The sequence below is a fragment of the Drosophila miranda genome, chromosome 4 (genome assembly GCF_003369915.1).
Source record: "Drosophila miranda strain MSH22 chromosome 4, D.miranda_PacBio2.1, whole genome shotgun sequence".
NCBI classification, from domain to species: domain Eukaryota; kingdom Metazoa; phylum Arthropoda; class Insecta; order Diptera; family Drosophilidae; genus Drosophila; species Drosophila miranda.
This window is the reverse complement of record NC_046677.1, coordinates 13,123,713-13,146,326: the sequence shown is the minus strand read 5'-3', so window position 1 is coordinate 13,146,326 and position 22,614 is coordinate 13,123,713. Positions and strand designations below refer to the sequence as shown.

Below are 22,614 nucleotides of genomic sequence, written 5' to 3'. Positions count from 1 at the left end.
GGAAAGTCTTTCTGGGCCAGTATTCTGTGTGGACAGTTTGCTTTAAGGCTCCGCCATTTCCCACTCGGCAGTAATAAATCATTTCACATATCAATCAGTCAATCAAATAAATGTTTTTACTACCCCCAGTCCCCCGGCCAGTATTGATTGTCCCACTAAATACGATTTTGCCTAGTCAGGAAAATATGGGGAGGGGCAAAAAAGCAAGAGGAAGCGGGAAAAACTCTGCTAGGCATTTGACATTTTCCATCAACAAAGAAGGAGGAAAGCGGAAGAAGCAGAGCCTGCCCAAGACATTGTTGCATACTCGTAGTCGTAGTTTCCCAACAACTATGGCAAATGTGCCCAATGAGAGGCGGGGAGAGGTATATGGAAAAGCACGGAGAGAGGGACACGTCTCGATGCAATTGACAAGTTTTGTTTGCTTTTCGGATAACTTCGGGCACGCCCCTCTGTCTGTCTATCTTTGGCTCTGTCTGCTTTGGATGTGAAAGGTTATCGCTGAAATTGGCTGGGGGATTTGATGGAAATTATACATTCCGAATGGATATACAATAAAAGTGTATATATACATGTATGTATGTACATACATATATGTAATTGTAGAGCACTCAAAGACATATAAAGCGGCAAGTAAATAAATATTTGATATATTTTGCCGTTTTTGATTTATTTGAATAAGACTGTGCATTGTACAGTGGTAAATTATATTATTATGTTCTTGAAAAAATTCTTTAAATGTCGTGTTTTTGTTTGTTTTTTTTTTATTTATTAATTTAATTTAATTAATTAAATTAATTTTGTTTTGGGAACTGGCGATCATTTTAAGCTTTTCTTTAGCGGACCGTAAAGGTATGATGTTTTTTCCCCCCGATGATGAATAATTTTCTCCAGCAGTTACTGGATGTACATAAGTGATGTATAATGTGATAACGATAATTCATAACAACGTGATGAGACTATTAATTGTCGGTTTATCCTATTGACTATACACAAAATATAATATCTATGAAATCCAGTTCCTACCTTCAGATCATATATTTCTAATGTATTTGATTAAGATTTTGTTATTTTTTGTTGATCAATAAATTGCCGTTGATAAAAAGTCGCAGATTTTTTCTGTTTTATCTTTTTGTTTTCCCGTTGTTTCTGGTTTTCTTTTTTCTGCACAGTTTTCCAAACAATTTTGCTTTATGTTTTATGCAATTTTCGGGTGATTTGTCCTCGAATCCTTTAAGAGGCAGCGAGGCGACAGCTAACGCCAACGAGCGGGTATCCTGTGTGTTTGGCCAGGGGCAAGGGGATTTCTTTTGCGCTGTTCTCTCTTCCTCTCTCTGTTCTCCTCCTTGGCTCCGCTTATTTCTTATCTCATTTCGCGTATCACGGAACTCGTTAAAATCACCTTAGAACACGTGACTGCACACACACACGCACACACTCATTGGCACGGACACAGGAAGCAACAGCATCGCACACAGTAACAGAGGACAGCTATTGTCGATCCCCGGCCGGATCTTGGTGGGTCCTGTGCTTTTTTTTTTAGATTTCAGGTCTTTGAATGCAATTTTAGAAACACAATGAAGCAGTCGAATTCTCGCAATTTTCTGCTGTCTGCGGTCTGTCTGTTCGCTTCAGCTTGGACTCGGAATCGGATTAAGGTTCTGGTTCTGGGTTTTATTATTTTTATTCCGTGCAATTCCGACGCACGACGGAAAAAGCACGCTCGTAATGGGAATGGGAAAAACAAGATCTACGCACGTCCTCACGCAAAGACAACGCAATGTAAACTGCAGCAGCAGACGGCAAACCCGAGTCGCCTCGCGTAGCGTCGAGTCCAAGGCACAGATTTCCCACGAGTCCGAGCCCCATATCCTGCGATATCCTGCGAATGGGGAACCAGAGCACATGACGACCGAAGCACGACGAGGCCAGGACGAAGCATGCCGAGAGAGCGACCAGCAGTGGGGGAGTAAGTAAATAGAGAAACAGAGAGACAGAAAGGCAACAAGACAGCGTGTGTCCGTTGCATGAAGGGAGAGTGCCAAATGTGGTGGAAACGCCACAATCACTGCTTGCAGCGGTTGCCAGCTCTTTTTCCCCTCCGAACTATAGGGTAGGTGAAGTTTTTTAGCATGCTTTATTATTCTTTACGCGAAAAGCGAGTATTCTCGACCGTAATGCGGAAATTTCAAAAAATTGCCTACTACGCGCTGAGCGTTTTAAAAATCTGACAAATCTCTTAGGTTCCGCCACGTCTTCTACTGTAGCCGCTACCGTATTTCCATTGAGAGTGTTAATGAGCTTTCTGGTGACTGGCAGATCATACCGGCACGACGAACGGGTTTTATAGGGGCTGAGCTTGGGGTTGACACGGCAATTGACGTTCGTCAATTATTGCACTGCAGTGCAATCAGAATTTTACTGTATTGTGGTTCTTCGGGGGTAGACCAAGTCGCGGGTTATCATCTGTGGCTACCGCATAGCCGGAGAACAAAGAGCAGGGTCAGGGCTACCGCAGAATGTAGTCAGAATTAAGCCACTGGATAGACACCATTCTCGGACACCGTTTTGCACAGGACTAGCCCTATCTCGAGAATTATATTCCTGACATGTGCTAATGAAAATGTTTCGTGGGACAGTATTTCTTTGTTAGCCTTTTAATGCTGCTATAAACAAGGTCATGTGCACGCCGAATTATGAATAATGCGCTTTCCTTGATTTCTTTTAAAAATAACCAAATTTCCAGATGCGCAGATTCAAATGAATAATATGTATACATCTGCACCGAGAGTGGAATTATTACAATTAAAGTGTATTTACTAACTTCAATTTAATACTTTCATATTTAAATTAAATATTTACATATTTTAATTAAATATACATATTTTCCTACTTATAGTTATACTTATACTTATAGTTAGATTATATGTGGTCTGTATTAAAAATACTTTTTAATGCATTTATTCTTAAACAAGGTGTAAATTCTCTTTAATTTAACTATATGCATTTGTATTTTAAGACCGAATATTTTATTGAAATATGGGTCTGTCTCTTTTTAGTGCTCTTTCTCTCAGTGTGCTTTAAATAAGTATATTTTTTATTAAAATACATGGAAAAGAACAACAACAAATTAATGGAGTTTTCGGTCAATTCCACATTTGTTCAATATTTCCATATTGCTTCTTGCTTTTTTAGTTATCGTAGGACCTGCCACAAAATTATCCATAAATTGTCATTCTCATTACCCTTTTATGCGCACTGCTTTAATATTGTTTCCCCACCCGGCTTACCCCTGTAAACTGCTTTTTAACCGTGATTTCACCTAGTAAAAACTGCTTGAATTTATTAAGAAGGAGAAATGTTGGAAGAAGCTGCTGTAAAGGGGTAAATGATAATCTAAATTTATGATCCGAGTATAACAGGGATTATTTATGCGGAAATAGATCTGTTTGGAGTGCTTATTACTAGATATACTGAGTTTATTGATTTTTACGTTCCTTTCAGTATATTTTTCTCCATCACGTTTTATACAAACTGATGAATGAACTGCCTTACCATCTTAACAGTACCCCTCCACAAGCAGTGCATTATTACAATCACCACACTTCTCCTTCGGATGCACTGCTTTATACCTTTGATGTGCATGGTGAATTTTTTTTTAAATTTAGAGATGTATCTTTATTGAAACCAAATCAAAGAAGTAGCCGACATTTATCCACAATTTAACATACACAATACCCCTGCTGCATCCACCGTAAAATCTTCGTAAGTCAAAATTCCAGCACCATTGCATGCACTTACGAGTATCTTTGCAATTCTGAACCGACTTTGGTGCATGACCAGGAATGGCCACAGCAGGCGTCTTTCTGGCTGGGATCAGACTCCCGATTGGGATACAGCATAATTGTAAATCAAACCGCCTGCCAAAAATTTCCAAAAAGCCCACTCGATGCGAACCTCAAGTGGAGCATCGACCATGTAAATGACCCCTGGACAACGGGCAACGGAGTTGGGTGCTGGGATAAGTTCCCATTGGCATTGGCAGAAACACTTACGGCCCCAAAATGTCATAATCATAAAAATTTGCAATTATGCTGATGACCGCAGTACAGCAGCAGCAGCAGCCTCCAGCATCCATCCCCACAATTGGAGCAAAACATTTCCAGTTCATTAGCCCAGCCCCGCTTCCTGCCTCCTGCCTGCTGTCTGTTCCTTCCTCCAGATGCAGACACAGCTCCGTGTACGGACAGCAGCACACATTAGATTTTGTTGCCTCAGGATACGAGCATTTTTCTTGGCAGGGCTTCCTCGAACTCTGCCGACGATGACGATGGGAATAATGCAATACAAATTATGCAGGCAACTGGAGACAATAAAGTCATTAGCCCCATCCCGGATGCCAAGTGGCAATGGCTCACCATTCACCAAGCGAGAAACGAGTTCGAACGAAGAGTTCGGCGGAAAACTGGTCGATAATGGAGCAGAAAATGTTAAATATTTCACAAAAATTGTATCCAAACTGGAATCTAAGAGATAGTAAGAGATCAATGCAAACAAATTTCAGCAAAAAAAGAAAGCCTTGCTTCGGGGTTGAAACATTTGATACTCTTGCAGATCTACATATAGTTACTATGGTTCGATCATAATTTCCTCTGGAAGAGCATACGCAGAATAGAGCAATACACAAACTTTCACAATAACTACCTATAAATTTTGATACCATACATAGTCTTGTAGAAAGTCCCGCCTTTTTTTCATCCACGATTAAAGGAAACAAACAGCTGATAGCTTTTCCATGACATCAATTTATTCATATAAAATGTGTGGCTGTTTCCGTTGCTTCTTTTCGTATGGTATGGGTTCTTTCGTTTTCAGTTAATTTACATAAATTCATTTCTTACAATATGGGGACTTCGTTTAGTTAGATTTCATAAATAATTCACAATATGTTTTTGTTTGGGAGGGTTTTCTATAAATAGTTGGTTTCGGAATAAATAAATCGCTTAAAAATAGGTAATTGTGGGATACTGAATACTCGTCCCGCCCCTAGCCCTTAGCCCTCTGCGCACTTTGTTACTTAGAATTTGAGTACAAAAACGAGTATAAGTCAAGGTCAAGGCCAATCTGTGTGCATTTGTGTGTGAGTTTCTCTCTCTGTGTGTGAGTGTGTGTTTGTGTGATATTTTCTCACAGGCGTAATTAAGGGAAGGTTCTGAAAAGTATTCAATTTTTTTTAACATTTTCCGGAATGGTTTCCCATCTTTTTTGCTTAGTCTAGAATTACCCAAAAAACGAATAGTTTTGCATGCAGGAAAAAAAGTATTTTAAGAATAATATGACTAAAGGATGATAGGGTGCGATTGAATAATAAATAAACGTGTGTTCTCTGGGAGTCGATAATCGATCGCCGATCACCACTGGTTGGAGGGACGGCGCTCAGCGCCTGGGGCCGCACTGCCGGAGAACCGCGGCGATGTGGAGTTCTGTGAGGAGCTGCTGCTGGGCATGCTGCTGCAGGCCGCTTCGTTGGCCAGCAGCGTGTGTATGGCCGCCAGCAGCTTCTTTCGGGCTCCAAATGCCGTGATACCCAGTTCCATTAGATTCTCCTCGGTCAGCGTGGTGAACATTTCCAGATCGATTTCGTTGAGCACAAAGATCTCTGCAGGTAAAAATGGGGATTGTAGTATAGAAACCGTTGATTCCATATTTCATCGCAATGTAACTCGAAACTGAATTATCTTACCGAGTGATTAATAGATCTTAACTAATATAGATAAATATTATCAAGGGAGTATTTCTATTCTTTCTAAACCCAATTGTTTTTTCGCAATGAAATCTTTTTATGAACAATTGAACCGTAATCTTGAAAAAAGTTCATCTGATTTGACAGAATGGAGTTGTAAATTCATCTGAGGATAATTCTGCACTTCATACCATTAAATTCTTGACTCTTAGTGACTGACATGGGGATCCGATCATACGAATCCAGTACAAATCGCATTTGCGACACCTATTTGTCAAGCTTTAACTTGAATATCTCTCCTGAAAACTGAGTTTAATTTTCCCAGTCTGTATCAAAACGGTACTTTACTAATCGTACTTCTCCAATATCCCATATATTTCCTATTTACTCACTGATGTAATGCTCCAGGCCGAGACTTGTGAGCAGTGTCTGAATGTCCTTGTGCTGCGACAGCTGCATCCGGCGGTTCACGGGCGTGGCATCCAGCAGTCCTGTGGTGGCACTCAGCCCGTACGGAGAGCTGAGTCCTGGCGGCGGTGGGGGCATACGCCAACCCTGACCGCCGCCAGCAGCCCCGTTGTCGTCCACCGTCTCGATCGGAGCCGGAGAGGTGCAGCTCAGCCCCATGCCCATCCAGGCCGGGGTGGGGGTGCGCATCTCTCCCGCCACCGGAGTCCGCTCCATGGCTTTGAAGCCCAGGGCGCGCTTCATGTCAAAGTCGAAGGCGCGATGCGTGGCATGCTGGTGCTGGTGCTTAGCACCTCCGCCGCCTCCTGCCAGGTCGTAGTGCAGGCTGCGATAGCTCTCTGCACTACCGGGCAGCAGGTGGGCTCCGCCGCCTCCGGAGTTGCCCAGGCCCAGAAGAACTCCGTCGCTGAGGCGCCGTCCGAGACGAGTGGCCCCGCCAATGCTGCCCGCCTCGCTGCTGTAGGTGGAGTCCGGCGAGTAGTGGGCCCGGCTGCCGCAGCCCGTCGACGAGGTGGACGACACCGCTCCCTGGAGCTGGGCGTACGGTGGATACGACTGTTCCAAGGAGGTCGTGCTGCTGCTGAAGCTCTGGTAGCCGCTAGTATTCTGGCTGCAGCTGTTCCTCGGCGAGACATTCATTCCGCCGCCGACACCCGACGAGGGCGGAGGAGGTGGCTTCAGCATGCCCGCTCCAGCCCCAACCCCCGCACCCGCATTAGCCGTGCCAGGAACCTGCAGATAGTTGTTGTTGTGGTTGGGCACAGGACCAGGACGTCCTTGGCCCGGTCCCTGCACCTGCACCTGCCCCTGCCCCTGTCCCTGAAGCTGCTGGTGCTGAAAAGCGCTGTTATGCAGCTGCATGTACTTCTGGGTGGGCGCACAGATGCCGGTGGGCGTGGCCAGGCCACCCACCGCCGCATTCGCGTTGAGCAGCAGATGGTTGTTGTTGGCGTACGGCGTTAGTTGTCCCGCGAGTGCTGGCGGCAGCAGCGACGGAGTCTTGGGACTATCCACGTAGCCGGCGAGAAGAGCCGTCAGCTGTGTGCGATAGGCCAGATTTAGGTCCTTGTCCTTGGGCATGAAGTAGTGATCGGGGACTTCTGGCTTGATAGCGGGCGTGGCCAGGCGAAGGATCTCTTGGCGAGCCTCATATATCTTGTCTGCGAAGAGCAACAAAAGGGAATTATAAGGATCTGATGTTGATAACAAACGATGATCAAAGATTACAATGTTAGTAATGGAACTATAATACAGATGATCGAAGTGGAAATTCAAACATTCTTGTCATTTGTGCTTTATGATTGGTTAGTGTATATAAACTGCTGCCTAATCTTATAAATGAATATGAATGCTGATTCATAAAATCAGCTTAAACCCGGACAGGAAAGGACGGGAAAAATGTAATGTAGTAGCAGTAGAAACATGTAAACAAGATCGAGAGTGTGAACAAATATTCAATTAATATGTTGCGCGCGTCGGTATCTCCCACCATATCGATGTTATTTATGACAGATATCAATAGCACATATCGAGTAAGAAACTATCGTTATGAAAAAGGCGGAGATGGTGATCGAAGCCAACACGGCGATGGTAATAAGACATAAACGGAGGTCTAATTTATAAAAAATATATAATTATAAAGCAATATACTTGGGCGCCTGCAGTGACTAGAAAGATTCCCTTGAACCCTTTCCAAAAAATATTCCTCAAAAAACCTCATACATACACGTAAGTTAGGAAGCAATAATTTAGTTACTACTCGTATTTCGAAGTCAATTGACATTCGTTTACCTATAAACTTCTCGACGCCCTTGACCACGATGGCCAGTGTGCTTTGGCGCTGCTTCTGTCGCAGCGTGATGTATACACCGTACTTGGTATTGAGACTCATTATTTCGGAGGCATCGTTCTGATTGTCGGGAAAGTCAAATATCAATGCTACGGGCAAATTGCCAAGCAATTGTTGTCGCGCCTTGTAGACGTCGTCGATGCGTCCGCTGATCGTCACCTGCGACTTCTTCAGCGGCTTTACGTTCATGTCGCTAAGATCGGGAAATATGATCTTGGTCTGCGTGCGTTCCATGATGCTCAACAGATTCACGTTGTTCTTGCCCTTGACGATCTCATGATGTTGCGGAGAGATCTCCATCTGGACATTGACGAGGATTTGGCTCTGCAACAATCAAGAAGGAGAATCACTCACCACGCTCCTTTTTTCAAGATCAGCAAAGTGGGTAAAACCTACCGCGATGCTCTCACAGGCAAAGTTGATCAGCAGCTGGGTGGCATCACGGACCTGGGCAGACTCTTTCTCGGAGCCCTTCACCAGGACCAGCGAGGTGTGCAACTTCGGACGTGTTGAGAATATTACCTAGAGGAGAGATCAGTGATCAGAGAATGAAGTGCACAATGAGAAGTATGTATCTAGTGATGGACACACCTGCACATTGAACTTGCTCTCAATCATCTTGATGTAGGGCGTATCATGATCCGGCTGCTGCTTGCTAGGACCCATCACGGGCATCTCGAACGAGATGAGCAATGGGGTGGATAGACGCACCAAGGCACGGGCCCGCTCGACTCCTTCTAGACTGCCGCACAGCGACACCTGATTGGACTTCTCAGTGGGATTCGAACGGTTCGAGTCTGGAAAGTGGATATGGGTGTGAGTGTCGTCCATGATGCGCTTGATATTGTTCCCGCCGCGTCCAATTATGTAGGAGTGGTCCGTGTAGCTGACGTCCATCTTCATGATCACACGAGTGCCCTGCAAATACCCATCAAATACAACATTTAGATGGTTTTACGTAGTGCCTCATCGTTTACGCTTTATCTTACCCTCGAGTCAAGGCTGCTCAGTATGCGCTCCTTGGCACGCTGCACTTGCTCCACTTTGCCCACAATCCGTACATGAGGATCTTCCCAAAAAAGAGAAGAGATATAATCATGTACGTAATGAAGACATTCTATAGCTCTGTATAATTATGTAATATTCTTACCCTTCTTGCTCTTGGCGCCGATCTTGAGTCTGCAAGGCCAGCTTACATACGTATCTGTTGTGTTCATGATCTAATAAAAATAATTACAATTTGAATCGTCAGTCAGTAATCAGTTTTCACTCCCTTAATCATAAGGTACTAAAAATTTTGCGTTATTCACTGAAAATGTATGCTATAAACTGTCGATTTACCAAAAAAACAACCATTGATACTGAAAATTTTGTTCGCACGCTAAAGGTTTTAGATTTAAGTGAAGCTAAAGTCTTATTATGACATCTAAAGCAAATCCTTTTCAATGAAGTCTATAATGTATTTTTTCTTCCAATAAATCCTGAATAATAATGCTAAAACAATTAAATTAATGATGTAGGTAAAAATACTACAACTCATTTTGGAATCATTGCAATCTAAAATAAATATTTTTAAGACTTTAAATATGAATGATGTACTACGAAATGCAATAAATACATGTACAAAGTGTATAATTAATCAAATCGAATAAACCTAAATGGGGGCACTACCACACAATATACTAACATAAGAGCTAAAGAATAGGGGTATTTACATACAGATTCTAGGAAAAGTAACAGAAATCAATAGAGCATGTGTGGAAGAGGATGAAAAAGATGATTGAGTATTGATTGATTGAGTTGTACAGTTTACAAGGCTTATGGAAAAAGATTTCAAAAGCTAAACTACATTTTCCATTTAAAAAAGTACAACTTGCTAGTTTCTATTAATTTTCTATTCTCAAAGATTCAGGATCTTATTGTGTCTTTATAACATTACATCGTAATATAGAGTCTCCACTTACATCATGAAAGAAATACTCAGCCCCATTCATGCCCTCGATGGCGCTGTCCGCTGGAAAGAAATTATAATTACAATTAGCAGGAGTTGGGATTAGGCAGTTTTCGCAGCAGTCTTACCCTTTATCAACTGCTCCAGTTTCTGTCGATCAACCTTGAAACGTTCCGTGTGCAGATCGTCTGGATTTTGTACGCCCAGCTTCAGTGCAATGGCACGTATGTCACTCCAATCGCTGTCCACCGACGAGATCTCGCTCTGGGTCTCGCTGGGTGCACCGCTTCCGGCCGAGGTACCCGATGGCAGGGCCTGGAGACTGGCCAGGGACCCGATGCCGATAGTATTGACCCCGCCGCCAGAACCAGCACCTACACCGCCATTGACGGCCACGGTGGACGACTTGCCACTGGCCACGGCGGACACATCCGCGGCCGAGGGGTAGATCAGTTTGTTGAATGAGGCACAGGAGAGCATCGTGCTTGTCGGCGGTTGCTTGTCGGTGGTCGGGGCTCTACCAAAGATTTCAGAGGTCAGAGGTCAATAGTTGAGGGTGTGCGTGTGGGTGTAGGTGTTTCGAATAGTCGTTTAGTTTTTAAAACCAATCAAAATGTCCGTCTCAGGGGTGTTTCTAATGGGCTTTCTCCAGTTGGTCGATGCGTTCCTGGTCAGCGATGTGCGATGCGTGCGAGGGGATGCGTAATGTGTTAATATTGCTTACAGGTGTACTGATGAAGAGAGCTGCGAAAGAAATTTGAAAGGCAATGAAGACTATGGTGGCCTATATCGACATTATCCAGTTTGATTTGTACACACAGATATGCAGATTTAAAGCTACTTAGAAAGAGATGAATAAATGTACAGATTTTTAAAGGGTAATGCAAATTAGACAAATTTTTTGAGTCATATAATATTTCTTAAAACCTTAAATTTTCATTTTGATTTTGGTTGAATAATTTGTATACAAAACTATACGTTTTTTTAATACTCTATCAAACAAAAAACTTCATTAACGCTCTAAATAAATGGTATTTTAAATCCAAATTATTTCTTTCGATTGCAGATTGAATGTACAACTCAACTTCTCTTATATTCTGTTTCCTCCTCATTTACTTTTCATAAATATCTTGTCTCCAAATTCTTTAGTAGTATACCTTTGTTTTAAATATTAATAAATACACACAGTATATAATTTATATTAAAATCCCTTTGTATCAAATTCGCTTTTTTCTGTTGTTCCTAATTTTGTAGAACCTAACCTCTCAAGACGATTGTGGCAGGCTTTAACCTACCATGAGGTTTGCCTCGTTCGTCCCACCATTTCTTTCAGCGAGATCATATAAAACGAAAATGATGTAAAATAGGCAGACGGACAGAGTCGTAGAAGAGGCAAAGAACGAACAGAAACAGTAATTTCACTGTCTTTTTGACTTCTTCCGTCACTTTCACTTTTTGCGGCGAGACTTACCGATGAGAGATCGCTCGGGGATCTCTACTTTAGGTTGAACAATCCCTGAAAGTCCAAGCAAATGGCATGCGTTAAGTCCTGGACGAATTGGATGGCCTCCACGAGACAGACGTTCATAACAAAATTTCGTATTTGTTGAAATCTCTCGACGAAAGGCATTTAAATTGTGATCTACACAGTGGATCGAAGGTGTATATATCAATTTATATATCAGTATCAAATTGTTTCGTGTTTGCTTGTGTGTGTGCGTGTGTGTGTGTGGTAGTGGACGGGGTTGCGTCAGACTAGATCGTGCGAAACTTAAGCTTTCCTCGGGGCTACCACTTTTAAGTATGACTTCTCGAAGGCAACTGAACGCGGCTCTCGGGAGGGCAAAACGGCCTGGTCCCCCATTAGGGACCTGGAATGACCACTGGAAATCCTAACTGTAGACGCGATGAATGCGAGTGGGAGAATATCTCCCGAGCGTTGTTGTTGCTGGGTCAATGAACCGAGAGGAGAGACCCAAAAACAAAACAAAACTTGGATCGCAAAAGAGTGAGAGCGTGAGAGAGTGGCAGTGGCAGAGCCAGTGGGGCCGACAAATCGTACTTTTTCCGAACGTTGCTGGATTGTTGCCAGCATAGAATATGTAAACATATGTAAGTTCTCTTCTCTTCCTTCCGCATTCGGGCACAATTCTGTTAACAGAGACGTTAACAGTAAAGTATGTTAGCTCTCTTCCCATTGAACAGGCGCAGCACAGGTTAACAGGCGCTACTAGCTCGGTCCCTTTACAGTCCGCCCGAAATGTTTCCCAACATTTTCATTCATTTTGGCGCCAAAAGAAGGAATGAGAGAGAATGAAATTTGGAGCCTGCTTCCCGCCAAAAACACACGACTTACCGCAAATTGAATTTGGATCGAAGCACAAAAACATAAATAGCTCAATTAATTTACTTAAACACAATCAACTATAAAATCAGATGGACAAATAACACGCTCGTTTCACGTTAAAAAAATATGCATAGTTTTGTTAATTAATTTTAAGCGCAATTAATTTTCCGTCAATTGGTCAAATTAGAGGTCGGGTCGTAATGGGATTTTGTTGGCAGTCGAAGTACTTTTTTTTCAATGTAACCCAAAAAAAAAGTCACTGCCGAAATGATGTCTGTGTGTATGTGTGTGTATGTGTGGGGAGGAACAGAAACACGTGTGCGAAAAACACAAAAGAAAAAAGGAATGCAAATTGAATGAAAAGCGAAAATGAATTTTTGTCCAGGTGGTGGTCGGTCCGAAGGTCAAGTCAGGGAATTGTGCAACGCGCTTTAGTAATTGGTAGTATATTCCATAGATTTTCAAGTATTATTCAGGCAATGCGACGGAGTCTCCTAGTAAGTGCGGGGCGTGCTGTGGTCGTCATTGAAGCGCGTTGACTGAAGCTCAGTCTTGGTCCACGTCCCAACTGACCTTCACGTGAAAGCTCACCTGCGCAGAGCAGAAGAGAGAGTTGGCGGCCAGAGCGGTTCTCGATCCATTAGCAGCGTGTGCTTTGTCGGATATCATAACGGCTCTGGCGAAAGCTTTTTCTTAAGTATGTATATACTTCCTAAACGATCATTGCATATACATACATATGTATATAGTATGTATATTAATATGTATATGCATGTATGGTGCTGCATTTCCTAGTCAGTATTCAGTTGCAAAACATGACTGAACAGACATACATATATACATGTACATACATATATGTACATACTTATAAGCTGTTTCAACAGACGCTGACCTATAAATTTAGCCATTCCAAAAATAGCTAAGCTTCGTTTAAGAAGTACTTAGATGAGGAAAAGCCCAACAGCTCTTATGCGCGCTTGAACGGTAATCAGATAGAAGACAGATAAGCAGCTGCACTTCATCCATCAAAAACTACAGTGTTTTGGCCTTCTATGCTTTACTGCTGATATTCTGCTGATTCTAGAGGGCAATAAAATATTGAATAGGGCACATATTTATATGCAAATATGCTGCATACATATGTGAAACACCTTAAACAAATAATATAGATTTGATTATAATTCGGATAGCAACAAAAATATTTATAGGCAAGACAATAAATACATAGTAAAACGAGGGGGAACGTTGTGAGTTGCAGCGGACACCGCAACTCTACAGTTATACCCGATACTAAGTCAGTAGGAGAGAGAGCCACTCCGGCAGACGCCGCTAATTTGAACGACACGACAAAGAGTGCGTGCGAGAGAGACAGAAAATCAGTCTGAGCGTGACGTCGGGGGCTGCGTAGCCAGTGCAAATTGATTTGTTCCTTTTGGCTATAAAAATGATCTGATCTGATCCAGATTCAGCAATCTGATAGATATGATCATTATCTATGTTCGGGCCAGCCGCTGAAGAATAACCGTAACTTTAACATTATTATTGTTAAAGGGGCTCTCTGCCGCCGCCACTTCGGCAGCTACTTTGATCTGCTGCCGCCACTTCGGCAATCACTTTGATCTAACGCCGTCGTCTATAGTTTAGTTCTATGCTAACCCCTCTGCGCATTGGTTGCATATCGATCTCGCATAAGGTTTATCTGGCAATAGCAAGCAATCGGCTTCCGCTAAGCCACCAAGATTAAATACGAATTATAAAGTTTAACCCGAAATCTCTTTTCATTTTTGAAACACATAGGTGCCAAAAAAGCTTGGCATCTCAAACAATCTATGATTCTGCGTTTTTAGTTTTCTCGTATCCTCAATATTGTGGATGCAACAGATTTTCGTCCTTTGTGGGGGCGAAAGTTGGTGGGGCGAAATTTTGAGATATACGTTTTAAAGTGAGATCTAACAGGAGTGCGGATACCAAATTTGGTTACTCTAGCCTTAATAGTCTCTGAGATTTGTGAATATCCCCAGATTTGCATCCTTTGCGGGGGCGGAAGGGGGTGTGGCGAAATTTTGAAACAAACTCGTCTCGGTCCGATATATTAGGAGTGTGGATACCAAATTTGGTTGCTCTAGCTTTTATAGTCTCTGAGATCTAGGCGCTAATGTTTTACTCTAAGCAAAGCCGGCTATGCTACGTGTGTGTTAGAGAGAGACAGGGCGAGAAAAAATGAAATTGTTTTCTTGATGCTGGCTATAATAATAATACGATCTTATTCAAATTCTGCAGTCTAAAAGATATGGTCATTCTCTACGATTCTGCGTTTTTGGTTTTCTCATATCTTTAAAATTGTGGATGCCACAGATTTTCGTCCTTTGTGGGGGCGGAAGTGGGCGGGGCAAAGTTTTGAAATATTTTTGTAGCAGTGACATATCACAGAAGTCTGGATCCAAAACATCGTTGCTCTAGCTTTTATAGTCTTTGAGCACTAGGCGCTAATAGGGACGGACATACGGACGGACGGACAGACGGACAGACAGACATGGCTCAATCGACTCGGCTATTGATGCTGATCAAGAATATATATACTTTATGGGGTCGGAAACGATTCCTTCTGGACGTTACACACATCCACTTTTACCACAAATCTAATATACCCCAACACTCATTTTGAGTATCGGGTATAATAAGTAACGCCCTAATTTCTGCTTAATTTAAGAGCTGGCTCCAGGCTGTTGGTTGAAATAATAATAACTTTAAGTGTCCTAAATAATGGCATACCAACTTTTTTAATTTTCATTGCGAAAACCCGAAATATTGAAAAATCGGTGCTGTATGTTGACTTTTTTCCTTGACTGTATATTTATCTACATTCCCTGCAGTACCAGCATTGAGCGATGACGAATGTCATCTACAATGTCATCGAGGCGTTGACGCCAGCCAAATCGAACCCTTTGTTTTTTCTTTTGTTTCTTTCTTTTCCGCGCGTGCCGAACGTAATTCGGTTCTGCCGACCGTGCGCAGAAGCACAGAACTTCGTTTTATCTTTTCGTCTTCTTTGCGCCTGCGTCGACAGAACTCTTTTGCTTTGTTCTTTGCTATTTGCAATCGTCACACGGAGTTTTAATACATAAGTGAAAATAAGTAATCTGTGATTATTATTATTATCAGGTAAGTGCAGTTTTTAAATAATTAATAATATGTGTTGTACGCGTGTTAAATAAAAAATTATTTCAGCGGCGGTGAAGATGAAAATACCCGACGAGCCAGCAGAAAAAGTGATTCGGAAGGCTATTCACAACATTAAGAATAGTCATTTTCAGAAGACCTCAAGGGAAAAAAAATTCAAAGTAGACAATAATGAATAATAATAAATAAAAATAATTGGAAAAATAAACAATTACAATGTATTACTTTTTATATTAAATGCATGGTTTTTCGTGAAAAATCATCACTTATTAAGTCATTGTGCACCCAAAAACAATTGCCAATTTGTTGCACAGGATGGTTTCAAGAGCCGAGTTCCACGAAAGAAACCATTGATTTCAGAAAAGAATCGGATTTTGCGCCTGGAATTCGCCAAAGCGCACTTAAATAAGGATCCAAACTTTTAAGCTGAAACTAAACTTTCCAAACTGAAATAATAATAACTTTAAGTGTCCTAAATAATGGCATACCAACTTTTTTAATTTTCATTGCGAAAACCCGAAATATTGAAAAATCGGTGCTGTATGTTGACTTTTTTCCTTGACTGTACATTTTATATTTTATATAAATACAACATACAAACAAACATAAAATGGTCTACAGTGAATATTTTTCTTTAAGTTTGATAATTTTATGAAGGCGTTTACACTAATGTATCAAAATATAACAAAACAGTAAGATTCATAAATCCTTCATTTAGAAAGTGTTAATAGAATATCTTTAATATTACTACGACGCATAGAATCCCTCAGTTTTTTACAAATCGACCAAAGAAGTACCATTCGGATTAATACGCATTTTCAATGACATTATGACAAAAGAATTTTATTTGGACATTTTAAAGAATGGATTGACAAAAAGTGCGCAGAATTTTGGCTTCGTTGATCCACAGAACACCAGCAAACTTAAATACAAGCTGTACCAGGACAATGATCCAAAGCACAAATCATTCATTTGCCGCACTTGGCTACTTTACAATTGCAACAAAGTGATTGACACGAATCTTAATCCTATCGAGAATTTGTGGGCCTTGTTAAGGAAAAAAAGTGGCCAAACGACGCCCCACCTCAAAAAGTAATTTGATTCTGTGTATAAACGAGGAGTGGCTAAAAATACCCGAATATTACGACATAAATGTCCTAATATCATCGATGTCGCGACGTCTCAGAGGAGTATTGGATGCTAATGGAGGACACACAAAATATTAGCCAAATAGAGCTGCATCCTTTAAAGATGTACATTTTTTAAAATTACTGTTTGCATTTTGCAAAGATTTAATAGACACACGATATTTGCTGTTTTTGTTTTGTTTTCATGAACTGTTTATGTTTTTGTTTCTTTTTCATTTTCTTTTGTTACCTATTTTGCTAAGAATACACTAAAGAAACCCATTGTATAGGACTGAACATGAAAACAAGTGCCTTTTCTAATAAATAATTATGTTTAAGTTGAACTTGCGTGACTTTTTTCATTTTGCAAACAATTAATATACATACTGTGTTTTTTGCACAAGCCTTTTTCACCAACTTTTTTTCTGCTCCGGGCAGATCCTCCAGTGTGACGGGTTACAAGATATCAGCAAACGTAACGCGCAGTTAATCCACTATTAAATTTGCATAAATATATATTGAAGTACGTAATACCAAAGACTATACAATACCAAGATGTTGCATGAGGAACAAATGCTTTTTCCATTTTCGTTTGACGCTTCATGGTACGGTCGCGCGGGGCTAGTACTTCAATTCTCTTTTACGCTACCTTCGCCTCCGAAGTGCTACTCGGCTTCGTCAATGCCTCGGTCAGCACGACCTCGAGCCAACCCAGAAATATGCTTGTAGTTGTGTAAATGTGTGTATGTCCTAGCGGCACGGCCATAAACCGGTTTCGCCCGCAGCTGTACGGCTTTTAGCTTCACACACAAGCGCACTGAAAGCATGTCAGTGTCTGCGTGCCGAAACCGTAGGGCAGCGCATGATGCAATTATACAAGGTGGTCTCGCCGGGAGCCGAAGTTCGTTCGTGTTGTCCCTTATCGTCAGTGCATGCTTGTTGATGATGAAGGTTGTTCACGGACGAATTTTTTGATATATTCTTAACCCTTATGTCCCGACAACAACAAAATTATAAAAAGCATATAAAAAAAATACCACAGAATTAGAAGTATCCTTATTTATTATGTAAAAGAACATTTTAATATAGCTAAAAATGTTGAAGAAAAATTATTAATGGCTGCATAACATTTAAATATTAATATATCAGTAAAATCATTTTATTTTAAAATTTTAAAACCCACGGGCCTGTTAAGGGTTAATCAACATTAACATATACCGTCTCACTCACACTCACTATACTATGTGCCCTTCACTCGCACTTATTGCTAGCATACGTTAAGGGACTAAGTCTTGCCGACGAGACCACCTTGTATAATTGCATCATGGGGCAGCGTGGTTGTCGTGGTAGAGACGAAGTACAGGCGAAAAGGGAATTGAAACCCTGCGCGCTCCCTTTTTAGATATTTAATTTTTAAGAAAAATATTTAAAATGGGGATTTTTGAGGGATATACGATCGATATAAATAAGTGTTGTACATTCGACGTGCAAAAAATATATACTTTTTTATATGATAAATAAATAAATTTTCTAAAAGATTTGTTTTTTTTTTTTAAGTTAAAAATCAAAAATTGTATTGTTTCATTGTGCTACATGGCACCTACACAGAGATGAAATGGTAACGGCGGCACCTGTCGTCAAAGAGAGCCGAGAGGAGCTTTCGGGAAGAATTTTTTCAAATTTCTCCATAGACCTTAAAGAATTAATAAATTTTAATTATAATCTTATTGCCACAAAATATCTCGCTCTAATGCAGATTATGAATTGGTATTCGACAAGACGTAGGAGACACCAGAAAATGGCATTCTATATGATTCTTACATGAAAATGATAGAAAGCTTTCTCCAGAGAACTTGGTGGAGTAGAGCTTTTCAGCGGTAAGTACGCCGCTAGTCCGCCTGATGGCGCTGCAACCTTTTGAAAGAACAGTGAAAATGTAAAGTAATCACACCCCACACCACATTATTCAATATTTATTGTTGTTTATTTATATATATATGTATGTATATATATATATATATAATTCGCCTGCTTATTGTTCAAACAAATGCCATACATACATAAGTACTATTAGTATATTCCATTTCTGGGTTCAAATTACTTTTTACAATAATCCTTTTTTTAAATTATTACTTCATATGCCTGCTTTATTGATTAGGGTCTGTTTTATTTCATTTCTGCGTTCTTGCATCACTGTTATTCGTACGATTACTTACGGCTCTAGGGCGTCTCTAGACCTATGTTGGCTTTACACGTGTTCGGTTATTGATTGGGATATGAATATTGTATATTCAATGGAAAACACATTTGCTTTACCATTTACTTACACTTGGTTACCATTACAAATCTAGAACTAGTTTTCCGGTCTTATCAGCTAACAACATTTATTTTTGGCTGCATTTTTCTTTCGCTTGAAAAACATCGAAATGAAGATGTACATTTATTGCAGCAATAATCGTATTTCTATGTACACTAAATGAATTTTTTGTTACAATCTTTTATGTCTCCTCTTTTATGATTATGTACCATTACATAACCGAAACCATATGAGAACTTAGGGTAAAAATGGAATTTACCAACAATTTATTGAGCAGAGAATGTAAATTAGGGAAGACAACTTTCACAACACGTTTTGATTAGAAAAATCTGAGCGCATGCATTCCACATAAATATGTATATTTTATTTTTATTTTAACATTTACATATCCTGAAGTTCCTCTCAAGAGTACTCCATTCTCTCGGTTACTATGTACAAATGTAGGCTAAGCTTTAATTAATTATTATTTTATTTTTTATATTTTAATTTATATTTGCTTCCGTTAGGGGTTTCCATTCAATTTACAACATTTTCGGTACTCTTTTTTTTTGTTTACCAATTACATTAACATTGATTTATTTTCAAGGCAAAGGAACTATTTACCGCTGGATTTTTGTTGGCCAAAAATTTTTAAATAATCTTCATATTTTTTTGATTTTATATATTGACAAATAATAAGCTGAAAATTAATTTTATTTTAGTATTCTTGTGTTCTATTTTCTGTCTTCTACAAATCAATGTCAATTGTTTTCATAATTAATTTCGCTTTTTTCCAAACCCGTAAAAAGTTCCTTTCTATACAGTGCTTCTATTATATCATATGTGTCATATTTAGATCAATTATTTCAATGTCTGGATCTAAAAATATATTTACATAATGAATAATCACGAAAAAAAAAACCGTTTGGTTTGCCTTACTAGGCCTGTATGACACCTACTTTCGATTCTGCTGACCGACTGGGAGATAATTAATTTTCTCGCTTGGAAAATGGTCTGTAACAGCAGTGATCCTTTACTATTAAATTAATTTCATTCCATTCATTTAAAATTGAGCAATTTTGATGTATAAACCCATCGCAACAATAGTTTAATCTCCTTCTTAGTACGTTGCTTTCCCATAAGGTTTATGTAGCCAGTCAGAAGTCAGTGTCACACATTCGTCAAGAGCATTGTTTAATTGGCCTAAGAAGCTTAAGAAGTGCAGTCCAAAATTCAACTTGCTGTACATCGTATAAGTTTCGTTTTCGCTCTTCTTCGTATTGCTATTCTTCGTTTTACAGTCAAACTTCGCTACATGGAACCACCTTTCAGAGGAATGTACAAGTGAAGAAATATTATTTTCTAGGTAATTCGTTTACAGTTCGATTAATGATAAACTGGTTTCTCATTCGACGAAATAATGTACTCTCACCAAATTGCATTAGCCAAGTTCAAGTTAGCGAGGTTCGACTGTAGCGTTGTTGTTTTTTGAATATGCAAGCTTAATATGTGACTTAGGATCGACACACAAAACCAAAAAGAACTGTAAATGTTGTTGATGTTGCTTCGATTAGCAAGGTTTTTATTTTGTTTGGTTGTTGTTGGTTTGACTATTTTTGCTCTGTCTCCCTTTGGAACTCAAGCTTTAAAAGCTTTTTTGCAAGCTGTATTTGCTTATAAGAGTGCAGCTGAATTCTCAATACACTGAATCTCAAACGGAGTAGAATATGTACATTTGAATCACTGCAATTTTTAAAATATATAAATCTATGAAAGGGTGTCATCATTCGTAAGCAATCCTACATATTACTTCCAAACAAATCATATTAAAGTTGGCAACAGCCTTTCACGAATAGTAACATAATAACAATAATTGAAGGGACTGTTACCATAGTGTTTTTTTTTCTGAATTGAATTTCAGCAACAACAAAATACTAATTCACACACGCATTTCTCTCAAACTGTAGGGTTGTGCCAGGGTCGATGTTTAGACTATTTTACCGATTTTATCCTCTAGTTATATGCATATTTCATATACCTTTTCATCATCTTACAATAATACATACTCGTATAAGACTATATTTCCTGTTATTATTCAATGATTCCTCGAAGGTCTTCCCTTTCTGGCTATACTTAATTATTCTCGCTCCTTCTTCGGCCCTGACCTTATGCATAACACCTACGAACTACAGCGTCCCAGGCATCCAGCCATCCAGCTGGCGATTCCAATTAATATTCATATATATTAATTATTTCCTCCAACTTTTCACTTTGCCGGGCATGAAAATGATGGTAGGGTGGGGATAGGAAGACAGGGAGAAGAGGAGAGAGAGGCTTCACTGTAGCACAAGTGGGCAAACACCTTAAGCTACTTTTGGAAATGGATTTCATCATCAATTCGGCATCAGCACGAGAGGCAGTCGGAGTCCCCCAGAACAGGCTTCCACATCTTCCGTCGTCGAGTCATCAATAATCGTTGATCCAGCCAGGGCCGTGCCACGCCCACAAGTGTCGCTGACAGTCGCTTAACGGCAACTCCAGATGGCACTGTTGCAGCTCCCCTTTCTTTGCCCTTAGCCTTTGCCATTCCCGCTGCAGTTGCAGTTAAATCATCGCCGGCATTTGCCACACTTGCAACATTCGCATCATCATCGTCTCCCTCCACGGTCCCAGTCTCAGTCCCAGTTCCATTCACATCATCCTTTTCCTCCTGGATTTTCATGTGGGGAAGGGGATTGTATGTTGCCATTGCCATTGCCATTTGACAATTATAAAAGCATTTGACGCTCGCTCTAGCTGCGGATTTGGCCGCCTTTGACATTGTCACAGCCCCCGCTTCGACTGGCAACGGTTGCTGCTGCTGCTGCCCCATCGCTGTTCCTGTCGCTGTTGCTGTCGCTGTCGATTTCTTTGTGTATTGACAGTTGATAATTTGATGGGCCAGCAGCCCTAGCAGACACAAAAGAGCTGTAGCTGCTCCTGGTTCCGCTGCTTGCGTAATCCAGGCACCGAGTGCGTCCCACGGCCACGCCCCCACCAGCTGCCTGTTGATGTGGAGTCTGATCCGAAGTGCTGCCCCGAGCTTCGATGGCCAGACGTGCCAAAAGATTTCATGTGCAGCTGTCGATGCGCCTGATGCACTATTATCCGCTAAAAAGAGACAGACAGACAGCTATGAGAGAGATGGATAGACAGAATGAGAGAGAGACAGACATAGATGGTGATGGCTTAGAACGTTATTGGTTCGTTCTCTTTCGATTCCTTTGTGAAAAGTAAAGTAATAAGAGGGATTTACAGTTTTTCAGGGCTACAATTACTTGATAGAGGGCTACGGCTACCCTAATGAATGGAAGTTTTTTAGTGACTGCTTTTTTTTACGGTCATATCGGTCCTGTAGGTCCGATACAAGTGAAATATAATTTTCAATTCTAGCTGGGCTTGGTACTTCTTTGTATTAGGTTCTAAGTACAATTTACACTGTTTGGGTAGCTTTAGTGATTGTAACTCAAAATTCCTTAATCGTATTTATATGTATTTTCCTGAAAAATCCATTGATTAGATTTTAAAAATGGTTTTATTGGTGGCAGTCGGGCAATCCCCTCTGGCTGCGATTCGCACGCAAATCCATGGGACGATCTCCAACTTGGTGGAGT

The 22,614-nt window shown here is 40.6% G+C and overlaps 4 protein-coding genes and 2 long non-coding RNA genes across 9 annotated transcripts in view; 1 reads left to right on the top strand and 5 right to left on the bottom strand.

Moving 5' to 3' along the window:
• LOC108163893 overlaps window positions 1-1,797 on the bottom strand; it is a 57,798-nt gene extending 56,001 nt beyond the window's left edge. For both annotated transcript variants that reach the window (XM_017299412.2, XM_017299413.2), the window contains exon 1: window positions 1,027-1,797. The gene's annotated coding sequence lies outside the window, so the exon portion shown is untranslated. The remainder of the gene's footprint in view (window positions 1-1,026) is intronic.
• A 2,988-nt stretch (window positions 1,798-4,785) lies between these two features.
• Window positions 4,786-10,623, bottom strand: LOC108163689 (protein bicaudal C). Of its 2 annotated transcripts, XR_004472881.1 has the most exons (10): window positions 10,140-10,623; window positions 10,025-10,074; window positions 9,211-9,280; window positions 9,050-9,129; window positions 8,652-8,978; window positions 8,457-8,582; window positions 8,003-8,384; window positions 6,136-7,371; window positions 5,744-6,069; window positions 5,567-5,659 (listed from the first exon to the last, which is right to left on the bottom strand). XR_004472881.1 is itself a non-coding variant. In XM_017299119.2 (9 exons), the coding sequence occupies exons 1-9, from the start codon at window positions 10,489-10,491 to the stop codon at window positions 5,412-5,414; spliced, it is 2,871 nt and encodes a 956-aa protein (XP_017154608.1). In that variant the 5' UTR covers window positions 10,492-10,623; the 3' UTR covers window positions 4,786-5,411. The 2 variants fall into 2 exon arrangements, 1 of the variants encoding a protein (XP_017154608.1); XM_017299119.2 differs by lacking the exon at window positions 5,744-6,069 and having other exon boundaries at window positions 4,786-5,659.
• Window positions 10,624-10,723: 100 nt separating this feature from the next.
• Window positions 10,724-12,904, bottom strand: LOC108163690. Its single transcript, XM_017299121.1, has 3 exons — window positions 12,368-12,904; window positions 11,483-11,653; window positions 10,724-10,755 (listed from the first exon to the last, which is right to left on the bottom strand). The coding sequence occupies exon 2, from the start codon at window positions 11,639-11,641 to the stop codon at window positions 11,507-11,509; it is 135 nt and encodes a 44-aa protein (XP_017154610.1). The 5' UTR covers window positions 11,642-11,653; window positions 12,368-12,904; the 3' UTR covers window positions 10,724-10,755; window positions 11,483-11,506.
• A 2,481-nt stretch (window positions 12,905-15,385) lies between these two features.
• Window positions 15,386-15,683, top strand: LOC117188969. The gene is made up of 2 exons (XR_004473027.1): window positions 15,386-15,520; window positions 15,587-15,683. It is a non-coding gene; the product is annotated as an uncharacterized LOC117188969 (long non-coding RNA).
• A 1,263-nt stretch (window positions 15,684-16,946) lies between these two features.
• LOC117188956 lies at window positions 16,947-17,256 on the bottom strand. The gene is made up of 2 exons (XR_004473015.1): window positions 17,217-17,256; window positions 16,947-17,159 (listed from the first exon to the last, which is right to left on the bottom strand). It is a non-coding gene; the product is annotated as an uncharacterized LOC117188956 (long non-coding RNA).
• A 3,255-nt stretch (window positions 17,257-20,511) lies between these two features.
• Window positions 20,512-22,614, bottom strand: part of LOC108163910 — a 49,736-nt gene continuing 47,633 nt past the window's right edge. For both annotated transcript variants that reach the window (XM_017299438.2, XM_033393362.1), the window contains exon 8: window positions 20,512-22,111. In XM_017299438.2, the coding sequence (XP_017154927.1) occupies window positions 21,366-22,111 (746 nt within the window). In that variant the 3' untranslated portion in view covers window positions 20,512-21,365. The remainder of the gene's footprint in view (window positions 22,112-22,614) is intronic.

What these genes read in the sequence shown, in the direction of transcription:
- LOC108163689 (XM_017299119.2), bottom strand. Translation starts at nt 10,491, where the DNA reads ATGCTCTCCTGTGCCTCATTCAACAAACTGATCTACCCCTCGGCCGCG. An exon ending in AGAGCAAGTTCAATGTGCAG is followed by an intron (nt 8,583 to 8,651) that starts GTGTGTCCATCA and finishes TCTCTCCTCTAG; the next exon opens with GTAATATTCTCAACACGTCC. An exon ending in CGGCCTGGAGCATTACATCA is followed by an intron (nt 5,660 to 6,135) that starts GTGAGTAAATAG and finishes TTTTACCTGCAG; the next exon opens with AGATCTTTGTGCTCAACGAA.
- LOC108163690 (XM_017299121.1), bottom strand. Translation starts at nt 11,641, where the DNA reads ATGCCTTTCGTCGAGAGATTTCAACAAATACGAAATTTTGTTATGAAC.